General features: G+C 50.7%; 1 protein-coding gene across 1 annotated transcript; it reads left to right on the top strand.

Moving 5' to 3' along the window:
* Positions 1–9,016: 9,016 nt before the first annotated feature.
* Positions 9,017–9,668, top strand: LOC131210507 (endocuticle structural glycoprotein ABD-4-like). The gene is made up of 2 exons (XM_058203767.1): positions 9,017–9,061; positions 9,130–9,668. Exons 1-2 carry the CDS (start codon positions 9,047–9,049, stop codon positions 9,574–9,576), a joined length of 462 nt encoding a protein of 153 aa, XP_058059750.1. The 5' UTR covers positions 9,017–9,046; the 3' UTR covers positions 9,577–9,668.
* Positions 9,669–13,504: the final 3,836 nt, after the last annotated feature.

Here is a 13,504-nt window from a genome sequence, read left to right as displayed (position 1 = left end):
GGTGCTCTGGACACCGGAAATTGTTGTAAGTTATGTGACTAAGAGTGATGCTATTGTTGTTTCAAAAGCAGCATATAAAAATCAGTTTCGAGTTTACAACATCTGACGACGAAAGAGAGTATCATTCCATCCTTTAAAAAATCTTCTATCATTTGTTTACAGTGGTTTGAAGCGAATAAATGAATTATGGAATTGTCATCGGCAAATGGAAAATTATGTTGCAACTAAGGCAGGGTCTGAGAAAAAAACAACCCAACGCATGCGTCACCAACCGCAATGCTTTGCTTCCATCGGAGCAACGGCAGAAAGGGTACGGCGTTCGAGAGTTGGCACAAAACCGAGCGACCTTCCCTGAACCAGGAGACCTTAACCCGTCGGACCTGGCATAACATTGATTTTCAATTACGCATTACGCAGGATGTGCCGAGCCCGAGTTGCAGCATAAATTTCACGCAGCAAAAGAGACCATTCCGTTCCGCTCGATCCTGCCGCGCTGCTTCTGTGGCCCCACCACCACAAAGCCCAGTCGGTCTTTGACTTCGAATGTATGCTTTTAATTTGGCTCGTTATGCGCCATTTATGCTACACAAACCATCTTCCCCACGGCCGAGGCTTCCAGAGCCGAAGGGAAAGCAGAGAAAGCATTCCGGCAGCAAACGGGACGACATTTTGTGTTTGCCGATGTTGAAGTTATTTTCCAAAGGTCTATTAAAACATTTGAACCCGAGCGATGAGCCCTTGCGGATGAGTTCACCAGACGGGGGCGGCCCACTGTGGATGGAGCTCAGGAGTGGCTCATTCCGGGAATTATGTCCTCATACTGCCGGGAGGATAATGATTGCGACGGAAAGGAGAAGACATTTTCTTATCGACCTTCGCTCCCCGACAGAGGCCCCGGAACGGTAGGATCGGAACCGTTTTATTCAATTTTAAATTCCATTTTTCGCATCATCATGCCGTTGCCGCCTTCCGCACCGGGAAGGTCACCGGGTTTTACGTTTGTATGCAGGAAAATATTAAAATAGGTTATTCGGAAAATTGTGTCCCGACAGCAGCTCGACAGCCTCTCATGTTGAACCTTTTTTCGGCCAGGGCGACGTTGCAGAGAATGATGTGCCGTTCGACGTTTGATATCCTTTTCGGTGCTAGCCGCCCTCCGAACGGGGCCAGCTGGTGGACATAATTTGTTTCACTATTTGCTCACAGCCTCTCCCCCTCGCAAAAAAAAGCCGGTGTCCCGAAAACGGAATGTCACAGCAACAATCGACTCGTAAAGTGCAATCAATACACAATCGGTGCCCGGTCGGGGCTTCTTTATTGAAGCACGGCCACGCCGGAGCAGCCACGTGTGTGCCTCCGGAAGGGATTGGGAAAAACGAATGAAAGCCGGTAAGTGACGGATTTGTCAAATGGGGACCCGGATCCGGATCGACTCGGACGACTCGGAGAAAATGAGGAAATTCATCAACTTCGCTTTATTATTGCTCTCGGGTGGAGGGCCCAACAAAGGGAAGAAAAAAGAGTCAAGGACTCCCCCTGCATGACCTGGCGCGCCTCGAAGCCCATCGGAGCCCCACGTTGCGGCGGCATCGGTTCCAGCGGACCCCGATGCAGAAAGGGACGCAAACTGCATATGAAATGATTTTCTATTATGATAGAGCATACAATAATTCATAATAATGCTACTACGGCCCCACCGGGGCCTGGCCCGGGCCGGGCGCCTCCATCGTGCCTGGGAGCAAAAACGTTGGAAGCCGGCGAGACTCTTCACAGCTCGGGAAGCCGTAGGAGTTTGCACCGATCCTGCACAGGAAAGTGGAACGTTAACGACGGAATCCTATCCATGCTCGTTCGCCGTCCCTCGATCGCTGCTGCAGTATGCACGGGAAGCTCCCAGCAAAAACATTCCCCAGCATCGTTGGGAAGCATTCCTCATGGGAAACCACTACTACCACCGGATCGAAGGACTTGCTGCAGGGCCGCACACCAGCAACCCGGCAACCCGAATCCTGGGGCCACTTCAAACACATATGATACATTAAAATGAGGAAATGAATAGGAACCGCCTAGCCGAGGGCAGGAGGCTGGGATTCACACGAGACGAAGAGGGAAATAGCAGCATCATTATTATTATTGTTATTCGCCCAGCGCTCTAGCCTCCCAGGCCTACCATCGACGGGTGACGCCGAGGAGCAAGGACCTCGAAATGGAAGGGCGGCGCGCGCGCGCACCCAGCAAACCCGGATTCATTCTGCTCGTCTCGAGAGCATATCAAATCATAATCAGCGAACGGCTGGTCAAAATGGTTCGCCACCCTTCAACACCGTCCCCTTCCGCTTCAAACCCTCCGGAACGGAACGGGATCGGAAGAAGCATTTCTCTTCCGAGAAACACACATTTTATGCAAAAACCCATCCCTCCAGAGTGTGCGACACGGTGTCCCGCACGGCGGTGCGCTTGCGTGTATGTGTGAGGTGGTGTCCTTTCCAGCTCATCGGGCCGTGGGGGCCGTTGTTCCATTGTTGAACTTTCACGTCTGGCGCTGTCTGGGGCTGCTGCTTCCCGATATCTGTTTGGGTGTGTGCGCTTTCCCTGCGCCTGGCGCCCGGCTTTCCACGCGATAAAGGAAAGTGGCCAAAAGGAAGAAGGCCTCGCCCTGGGACGGAGGAAGAAGCACAGGAGGAAAGCTCATAAGTAGCAGAATGAAAAGCAATATTTTCCAGCGGCCCATCCAACCACGTTCGCTTCGCTCGCTCTCTCTCTCGGTCTCTGCAGTTGACGCGCACACGACGATGTGCCTTTTTCCGGTCGCATTTTCCTTCGCTTTTATTTTCGCCGGCGTGTTTTATTTCCTCACTCTCCCTCTTTTTTATTGTGGCCCATTGTTTCCCGTGTGGCACGGCACATGAGCGCGCGGCTGACGATTTGAAGCGGTACGGCTCGGAAAAACCCGCACGATGATCGGCCAGCAACTCCATTCTAACGGCTTTTGAATTTGATTAGAAGTGTCTATGATGGTTCCATTTTGTATCGCTTTAGCCCCACCGGGGAACGTGCGGGGTTGTCTTTGCCAAAGTGTTGGAAAACAATTGAACCCAAAAAAGCGTTGAGCGTTGTTCGAAATCGTCGGGCTCAGGGATTCGATTTGTTGACAAGTGGAAAGCGATGTTCTCAAACTTTTGCAAACTCGAAAAAACAGAGTGGCGCTTCAAATTGTTCTCATCTTTTTATCGAAAAAAAAAAATCGCCTCCGTTCGCTGTGTCACTTGTCACTTGTTCCCGTGAAATTGATGCCCGCTGTTGTGACGGGTAACTAAGTGGCCCGCTCGCGGTGCAACCTTGGTCACCGATAAGAAGACGGAAACTTTTTACCGAATCCGATTTTTCATCATCAAAAGCGGAAATAAATCAATTCTCGCAGCGCAAAGCGGTTCCGCTCGCTTCGCTGCCAGCCCAAAGTGAAAGCGGAAAGTCGCGGGAAGCGAAAAATATCTTGAAACTTCAATCACTCATAAAGCGTGATTGAAGATCGCCATTTCCGGTAGCAACCCCCGGCCAGGGTGGAGTGCTACGCCTCAGGCACACCCCGGACGAACGGCGACGAAAAGCGGAAAAAAGCGGGCCACCGTTTGCTGATGAAATTACGAAAAATGTGAAACCCAAATTGTCACACTCGATCGCACGGGACACCCGAATTCCGGACCGCACTTTCCGCGATGGTGCGCGAACTTCTTTTAAAATTATAAACTTTCTTAGGAAAATTGCGAACATTTTGTGCCATCTCACGCCCGAACGCCGAAAGAATGTTGCCCACTTTTAATTGCTGACCGATGACTGGATCAAAATGTTCCCGCGCCGTCATTTATTGCCTCTGCGTTATTATCCTTCTTGTCTTCGGCGGAGTGTGTTCGTGTTTGTGTGTGGTTGGGGGGTGGTGTGGGTGGCCCTCTCAACAGCCACTTGGGCACCGAAATAAAAACCCCTATTAAGGAAGAACAAAAAAATGGGCCACAATTCGCCATCTCGCAGGGAATATCGAATTTTCCAGGCAATTCGTTTGATTGGCTCAAATCATCACGCACGAAGGATGCTGCTTCTGCCACCCGCGCCAGCGCCTTGTCACCGAGTGCCGGTTACGCAATCGGGATGGAGTGGAACGGATAGAAACGGATCGGCATAATCCTTCCGAGCGGCGGCATTGTCGCGACGCGTCAACAACGGTTGTTTCCCTTTTTCCTTGATGGTGTCCTATCGCTTCGGTCCCAGCATTGTGTCGAGCCACGTGCGTACCGTGGGGCTCCCTTTCTTCGAAACGAAAGAGTCCCAGAAAGGACTCCTTTGCCCCGATCGGTTCGATTAAGTGTGCGCCACCACGGACGGACGGACGGACGGATGGGCTTTTTGGTATGCTGGCAAACGGGTCCGGGGATGATTGAAGGATCGCCTCGAAGACCCGGTCTGCCGATCCGATGGCTCCGGCGTCCGGAGTCGGTAATAAATAATATCAGCCAAAAATTACGGAAACGTGTCCCGGGTGCGTAAGTGAATTGTTTTCCGAAACACGTGCTTACGTGCGAGATGTCGGTGGGGTTTGTTGCTGTTGCTTTAACACTGTCGAAATGGCGAACGGGAATTTTATTTTTCCCAACACGACAACAAACGATTTCGTTGACAGATAGCAGAAGCCGTGTGGTGCGCTGCGGAGTGCACCCTAAATGGCCCGATGATGGGGATCATCTGTTTCTTATCACGGAAATGATCCTCCACGGAGGCGAAAAGCCGGAAAATAGGCCTCCATGCTGGGGCCACTAATTGCGGGGATATCAGATTCCTTCCAGGCCGAAAGTGCGTCCGAGTTTGATAGTAAGTTATCGACCGTTGTGATACAAGGGCATTGCTAACTATGGCTGTCGCTCTTGTGATTTAAAAGTGTACCAACGTTCTTTGGCCTTCCGAATATTCAAGGGATTGACTGGTGATCGAAGTAAAGTGAAGCATGGGGCGGGAAGGATAATGTCAACCCGTTTCACTAAGGGCCCGAAAAATTTGATTTGAAACGAGGATTTAAACAATAAACAAAGCCATTATTAAAACCACTAATCATTACGTGTCCATGGCCGCATTATGTTAAGCCTTGAAAAAATTTGCATTCTAATTTCTACTGATTCGTAAGAAAGCTAATAAATAAACCAACATAATACGTCTGATCTATTATAGAGACAAAGTTTGATAAAAATGTAATAAAGTTTTTCAATGTTTTCGTCGAAAACATCGAATTGCGGAATCGTTCGGATAAATTAATACACTTAAAAAAATAATAAAAATAAGTTAAAAGCAAACCCGATGAGTTTGAAGTTAGATTTGCGCCATGATTCTGTCATATTGTCTGAACAAAAATCATGTCACAGGAAAGGGAACGTTAGCGAGCTTCAAAAGTGTAGTTTCCTTTTCGAACTCCTCGCTCTACGCATTGGTGACAGATACATAAACACGAAGTCTGGCACCTCATTAACAGTCCAGCCGTTCTGATTCCCCCAGAGTGCTTCAACGTTGTTGCTCAAATAAAAACTCAATTACCGGTTCTCCAACAAATTACCAGCATAACAGGCCGGCAAAAACGCCCAACCGAAGGTGAAAAGCATACACGAAGCGAGCGGCGAGCCGATCCCGCCAATAAGTCGGGGTTTCGGTCGGGTTGTTTGATTTGAAACCCCGGTCGGGCGAACTCCCACTGGTCGTGTCCATTCTAATTACACAATCACTTCTCAGCTGGAAGAAAAATGCATAAGTTGGTGTCCATCGAAGGGTGGCCCCAGCCACCGTCGTCGTCATCGTTGGGTTGGGTCTTGCAGTTCGCACGATGGGGCCTACTGGGGCCCCTGCCCCGAACAGGATGATCCGTGAGAGAATTTGCACTCCACCGGCACTGTCGTGCCGTAGACGGCCCCGTTTCACGGAATGGATCGGGTTCAATATTGATTTGCGGCTTTAGCGGCAGCACGATGAGGGAAAAAATGCTGAAGATTAGCAGCGCCTAGGAGAAGGAGTTGCCAGCTCCCCAGACTAATGGTGTACTTAATTGAATGTGAAATATGCTGCACGATGCTGCGAACCGCGAGCCGTGTGGTCGCCGTTGTTCTGCTGATAGTTCAATAAATGCTCCGGGCACTTCTGGGTGTTTCGCCGACCGCCTCTGCCTATTTATTCATTCTCCGACCACGGCTCAGCATCGCCCCCATCGCCATCATCATCATCGTCGGCGTCATCGCGAGCATCTCGGTGTTGGGAGCCGTGGGCGGAATGCAACAAAATCGCACAACCGGATTCTTTGGCCGGAGTTGGAGTTGGACGCCGACGCTACAATGCCAGTGGTAGAACAGGTCCAGCCGCACCATACCCACAGCCCGGGTCCGCCGTTCAATTAATGTAAACAGGGTGTAAGAGATGAAATTTCTCACCACCCTCCCCGGGACCGGGAGCGCCACCGAAAACCCCACGCGGCGAAGGGCGGCGGACAAGGGTGGCGGACGAAAATGTAATTTGTAGCGATTAGAGCCATCTGCGGACTGCGCACGACGTCAAGAAGGCCTTTCATCTGCCGGTCGCCGGTTGGATTCGTGAGCCCTCTCACATGGAGCGCGCGCGCGCGATGTTTGACATTTGCGGCACGCGACCTTTGCACGCGATCCGCGAACAGCGAAGACCCCGATGGTTCCCCGGTGCGCTGTGGTATCTCAATTCTCGACTCAAAATGGTTCCAGCGATGAGGAAGCCACGGTGCCGCCGTAGATGATGGTTAATGAGTGTGACTTTAAAATCACAGTTTTCGGCGGACTGCTGCGTGCCTTTTGGCCGATATTTCACAACGACCACAAGGTGACAGAGTGGGCCAGTGATGGGTAATCAGTGGGATCCGAACTGACCACCACACACCATTCTGGAAGACCTTTTGGATTTGATCTCTTTGGGGTTTAAATTATCGAGAGATTCCATTACCGCAACGAGGTTGGGAATAGTTTTTTGTGCGATCGCCATAAAAGTCGCATATGAACCACTTCCTTGGGTTTGGGAATCCTTCAGAAACATGAAGCAAGTTACGAATGATTTGATACAGGGTGGGCCATTTATAATTTCATTTAGTTATAAGAAAAAGCTGTACATTTTCGAGGTTTGAACTTTTACTCGAAATGTTTATTCATTTCATTTTTTTATGGCTTGGCTTGACAGTAACCTCTTCGATCGACTTTTCAGTACATTTTCGACTGTGTGTGGCCCTATCTCGGTAATGGCAATTTCAATTCCGGTCTTAGGGTCATCAATAGTTGTTGGGTTGTTCTCATAACATTTATGTTTCACCGCAGGCGCAAAAATCCAATGGTGTCAAATCGAAACTTCTTGGAGGCCATCCTGTTGAAACCAAATGTTGGCTAAGTTTTCTGCTTTAAGCCACTTGGTTTGGGTGTATTGGCTTCTGTTGCACTACGTGTGGGTTTTCCGAACCCCAAAAACGACCATTTTGCCTTTTATCATAGCCACAGATGAGATGAGTTTTTCAAATATCGTTCCGTTTTGATGAGTGAACTTTTCAAATAATGTTGAAGCATCGAAAACTATAACGCTATTTGTTTTTTTATAAACAAGTGAAAAAAAGAATCGTAAATAATCCACCCTTTACAAACTTCCTGATATGTCAAACATCACAAGTTACTCCAGAATGTACCAGCCAATATTATTCTGAGCCGTTAGAGTGTGGTTTTAAATGACAGACCGGGGCATGAAGCATCGCTTAAGACCATCAACCAGCATATCTATTTCGATTCCATACATCGTAATTGATACAAGCTAATTGACCCATTGACAGGTGTGACGAACCCCGTTGACCTATTCTTGCTGATGCAAGATCATCGTAAACATCATTAGCCCGTCGGAGCAGCCCGGCCTTGAGAAAACTCGATGTTCGCCCCAAAAACGGAAGCAGCCCAAACTAGACCCCACAAAAAAAAAACAGCAATCAAGAAGGAGTTTCACAAGGGCCAAACGTTGCTCTTTATGCGTTCTGCGTGCCCATCTTACTTCACTTTCCGATGGGTATCACTAGCTGGCTCGCGTCCGTCAAGAGGGCTCGTTTGGAGGTCTGGCGAGGTCGCTGCCCAAACCTGTCAATCACCGGGCCACCTCTCCACGGGGGGGGTGGTTTCCCCGAAAATCAAAAGGTGAGTCCCGAAGAAGACGATCCTCTGGCGGTGACATCATTCACGGCGGCTCAACCTCTCTCTAGAGGGAGGTCTAGATTATTGCAAAGGTTGCGAAAGGTGACGAGCGCGCGAGTGGCCACACTCCATTTCTTGGCCCTCAGTTTCGGTATGGTGGCCATCAAATCGATCGGTCCTGGGAATGGTGGCGAGCGAAATAAGTTGCCAACGCGACCCTTTCATCCGGCCGCGGGGAACCCCACGGAGGCTATTTTTGGAGCCCCACTCTCCAGCCATCAGCTGACCAACACCGGCGGTGTAAGGTCGCGTAGGTTGTCGCGTCTCCCAAAATTGGGTCCCAAGACGACGGCTGAGCCGGGCGATTGAGTTCATGAGCAAATTGCGTGTTTACGCGAGTGACATTTAATCGACTAATTTACCACGCTCGCTGGCAGCTCCGCATGGGGAGGCGCAAATGACTCCCCATCATAATGCTCTCATGCTCACCTGCCCGGCCAGGCCAGCTGGGCTGACTACCCCACTACCTGCCGCCGGGTTTGATGAGCAAAAATCCATCATCCATCCCGGGTGCGCGGGCAAAAAGGTTGCGCTCCGATCGGCTGCGCTCTGCGCTCAACAATCGGACGACTTCACACGGGGCGCGCTGTTCTCGGCGGAATAATTTGGAAACTCGTCGGCCACGGCACTAGACAAGCATCTTCGGCAGCATCGTCGTCGTCGTCGTCGTCGTTGGCGGTGGTGAATGTCTTGGAGTGTATAAAAGATTGGACAAGTGCACAGCCGGGTATCAGTCGCTGCTGGGTTGTCGTCACCGTCACAAGCCGAGAGTAAAGATGTTCAGCAAGTTGGTAAGAACTCGTGGTTCGGTCACCCAGCATCACCCCTCTTCAACTGCACCGTCCACCCGTTTTCCCAGATCGTTGTGAGCGTGGCCGCGTTGCTGGCCGCGTGCGGCTTGGTGGGCGGTGCCCCACAGAAGCGTGTAACGCCGCTGCTGGGCGGTGGAGCGGAATCCCAGGCTGTGATCCTCGCGCAGGACTACAACCACGACCCGAGCGGCGCCTACAACTACCGGTACGAGACGAGCAACGGAATCTCCGCGCAGCAGACGAGCTACGACGGGGCGAACGCGGCCGGCGAGTACTCGTACACCGGGCCCGATGGCGTCCTGTACCGGGTGGCCTACAATGCCGACTCCTACGGCTTCCAGCCACAGGGTGCCCACCTCCCGGTGGAACCGCCAGTACCGGACCACGTGCTCAAGTCGCTCGAGGAGATCCGCGCCAATCCGCCGCGCGATCCGGAGTTCAACCTGGCGGCGCTCGATGCGCAGATCGCCCGACTAAGGGCCACCCTTGGCTAGGGGGGGAGGCGGAGGGCCTCCAGCAGGTGGTGTGCGTGCGTGTGTATGTGTGTTGCTTTTCGGTAGGGCTCCACCATCTTGGGCCAATAAAAGCGCCGTTGAAAAATGTTTCGAACGATTTTCCAAAACGAAGCGCCAGGTTTTGAGTTTTATTTTGGAAGTTAAATGAATGATATGGCCAATAGGTTTGCTAAATAACAAGAATTATTATTATGGTCTGCTGATGCCACCAGACCAACATCCTCCCCAAACATTCGTTAGGGGTGCATTGGCTTCTCTTGCACGACGTGTAGGGATTTCAAGCCCCAAATACTACAATTCTGCAAATTCCTTAACATAACCACATTAACATACAAACTCTTAATAACAACAGCAACGAGGTGGAAAGCTGTACAAATTTCGTTTAGTTTGAGTTGAAGACTCACTACTTTGGTAATAAGTTTTAATTATTTCCCAATTTTCTGCAAGTGTATAGCGCCCATTTCCTAAATTTCAATGTTTTTAAGTTAATGTCTACAATTTTCGGAATGAGGTTTGACGTTTTAAAAGTCAAGTAATCGACAGTTTAAAATCCAAACACTCACATGTGCCCTATGAACCTCTCCATTTTGCCCTAAGAATTCAATCGTGGGCGATTTCCCGTGCCACTCACATTTGCGACACATTTGTAAATACACGTGGAGAAAAACTGAAAAAGCAGCAGCACTTGAGTAAATGCCTTTGAAATCAACGGAAACGATCTTCCTAATAAACTGCCTTATGTTCGATGAAAATATCGAAATAAAATACCAAATTTTCTCATTAAAACATTGGCTTTGCTGATTATCACAAAGTTACGCTCACAGGTTTTGAGGATAATATGCTCGATTTCCGGCGAATCGTTGGACGCACTTTTTAAAGCATGTAATTCAATCGACTCGGCAATCAATGCAACGTTGGTTCATTAAAAACGGCTGTGGTTTGCAATATTATTGCGGCTCGTTTCGCCGATCCGATTAACATTCGGCTGCGAAGCCGAACGGTACAAGGCGTGACTTGTCACGGATTAGAATCAATAGTGCATTGATTTATGGACACCCGAACAGGGCGTGCTGCTGCTGCTGCTGCTGCAGTGCTGTGCCATCGGCAACGCACATCGCCCACCACCCATCGTTCAAGGACGCCAACCCTGGCCGGAGAGCATGGGAACCGTGGGGCGTATGGTGCTCGTCTCGCGGCTGGGCGTTTCTTAATCCGCGTGCGCGTCGAATTACAAATGGTAAACCTATTAATTCCCAGGCCCAGGGCTCTGTCTCGGTGGTGGCCGACCGGGTTCGGCACAATAATCCCAAATTTATTATACGAAATTGCTTTTAATTGATGTCAGCCGAAAAATCGCAATGAAAAGCGCACCCCGTCGGAGCAGGACGAAGTGAGTGGGAGGGAGAGAGAAGCAGGTCGGAAAATTGAATGCACCCGAGTTCACGGAGCCGGAGCCGCAATAAACCGCAAAATAATGCTGTTAAAGTGTAATAATTCAATATCGCCGCAGCACGCAGAGCTTTGGCCGGCCGGTTGATCGGAAAATGAAAAATGGCGCACTCACGTGGCGCCGAGGCTGTGTATGTGCCCGCGCGAAAAGTCACCGTCCACGTGGTGCAGCGGCAGTTGATCAACGGAACGGGGCCACCAAAAAATTGTGCACCGAAAAGATGCATGTTTGCCGCAGACCGCGGTCGTTGGCGAAGTTTATGTTTCGGGTTTTTTTGTTTTCGTTTTCGGCCACGCTATCGGATTACACGGGGCCAGATACCGGGGTCGTCGTTGGGGCGAACAGACACACAAAAGGGTGAAATGGGGAAAATTCTCATTACTGCACACCCAGGACATGAAAAGGATACCCGTACGGGCGCAGTGCAAAAAAAAACAAGGTAATGAGTTTCGGAGACCTCCGCCCTATGGCGCGCGGATAATTTGTCACCAAAATATGCACCGAAACCAGCACGGGGCCCATCCTTTGCCCGGCACGTCCACTGGAACGGTAGTTTCAGGGGCCCGTGTCTCGAGAGACTCGCGCGCGAAGTTTTTAGTTTGGCCCCGAAGAAACAAAAACTGTTGCCCAACGGTGATTAATTGTGGCGATGTCCTGGTGTGTCCCGCCGCCAGTGTCAGGGGACACTAAGCCCGCATTAATAAAGTGTACCACTAATTTATGCTGCCAAGCACGCTTCGGCAGGACTACCTAGTGCCCTTTATGTGGCTTCCGGAAGGCTAGGACTGGTAAACGGCCACAATCCCGACCGAACAATTGGCCGGTTTTGTGTGGGAACACTCAGTGCCGCCATTCAGTGTGAGCATAAACCGGCAAGTGTCCGCAGTCGTCCTTTCATGCTACAATTAGTGGGCTACAGGTACACGCTCCGTGGCACCTACTCGAACCACATCGGAGTTAAATGTGAAACGACTGGCTGAGGATCGCTCAGAGGATTCGTAAATGAATTTGCACTTGGTACCTAGCACCGTAAGGATGCGTTCAGGGCTTCGCAACTTTTTATAAATATCCCCATGACGGGCCATGATACTTCAAACTGTGTTCAGAAAAACACTCGAGTTAATACACGAGCGAGGTACTGGAGAGATTGAAACGAGAGGACCGTGAGGACCGAACCGAAGTAAATAACGTTTCGTGCGCATGGATGGCTGCCACTAACGCCTCGAATGCACTTTCACAGGATTAGCCACTGTAGGTAGCCTTAAGGGTTCGCCAGTCTTCAAAAAGCTCATCACGCTCATTGCGGCGGCCCTCTTAAGCCGTCGTTAGCTTCAATTTTTGACTTTCACACTTGGCCGCCACAAGAAAATCCTTCACTTTGCTGAGGGCGCTCGGTTTCGATTTTTTTTCTCGTGCAGTCTGCCACCACAACGATGCACCTGGCGGTGCTGCATTCCTTGTGGTGCCGCGGCTGGGTTAAGAGGGAAACAAAAAACCCGAGATGGCTGGCGAAAATGCGATTTGCGATGGAAAGCCGTCGCTTCACACCGTTTCGCTTCGTTTTCCACTTTTATTTTTTTATCTGGTGAGAAGTTACAGAAATGGAATCCTTGCTCTCTCACTTGCGTGTATGTGGAGAGTTGGTTAAAACATTGACGGCCGTTGGAGGCGGACGTCGCAACACACTCCGGCGTTTTTCTGCTAAGTGCACAACTATGTTGCTAAACGAATTACGACAGCTTCCGCCGGTGCTGCAGCAGCCAGCCTGCCGGTTCCCGGTGAGATAGGGAGCCTGGGCTCTGGGTGGTTAAAGGATAGCCGTCCGCCGTCCGCTGGTGGATAGTGAGGTCCTGGATTCGCTCGATTTATCCGCTTCCTCTTTTCCATCCGCGGCCGGGACCGCTTTCGATGCACCAAGACGCCCATAAACCGCTAGAAGGAATGGCTGCACACTTCGGAACCAACACAGGCACACACGGGCGTGCTGAGAGACAGGATCTAACACCTTCGTTAAAATTCTTCTGTGGGCTTCCGTCGAACTCGGGGTGGCACCTTGGCTGGTGAGAAATATTTTAACACCACACACCACCACGTCGGGTCTGAGGCTGAGTGGCGTAAAAACCGGGGCGGACACAGGACTACCAAGCCCACCAAAACCACCCATCGCGGCCCTGCGCGAGATGCCCTGCTGAAACGGGAAGGTGACGAAAAATGGTGGCAATAAAAATGTACGAAGAAACCCTGGTTCTCTCGGGGCTGCCCTTCTTGGGGTGGTTTCCATTCTTCCTTTCCCTGCCCCCCGGGGGTCGGCCCGGATGAAGTGCAACGCGCCGTCAGCCGGGGGGAGAATGTTGCGCATGGTTGCAATTATTGCGCCGCGCTCTGTCTCATTTCGTTGCCGGGATGTGCCTGGAAAATCAGAGGGAAAAACCTGGGGCGGAAAACCACCGACAGACG

The sequence above is a fragment of the Anopheles bellator genome, chromosome 1 (genome assembly GCF_943735745.2).
Source record: "Anopheles bellator chromosome 1, idAnoBellAS_SP24_06.2, whole genome shotgun sequence".
NCBI classification, from domain to species: Eukaryota; Metazoa; Arthropoda; class Insecta; order Diptera; family Culicidae; genus Anopheles; species Anopheles bellator.
This window is presented reverse-complemented; position numbering and strand designations above follow the sequence as displayed.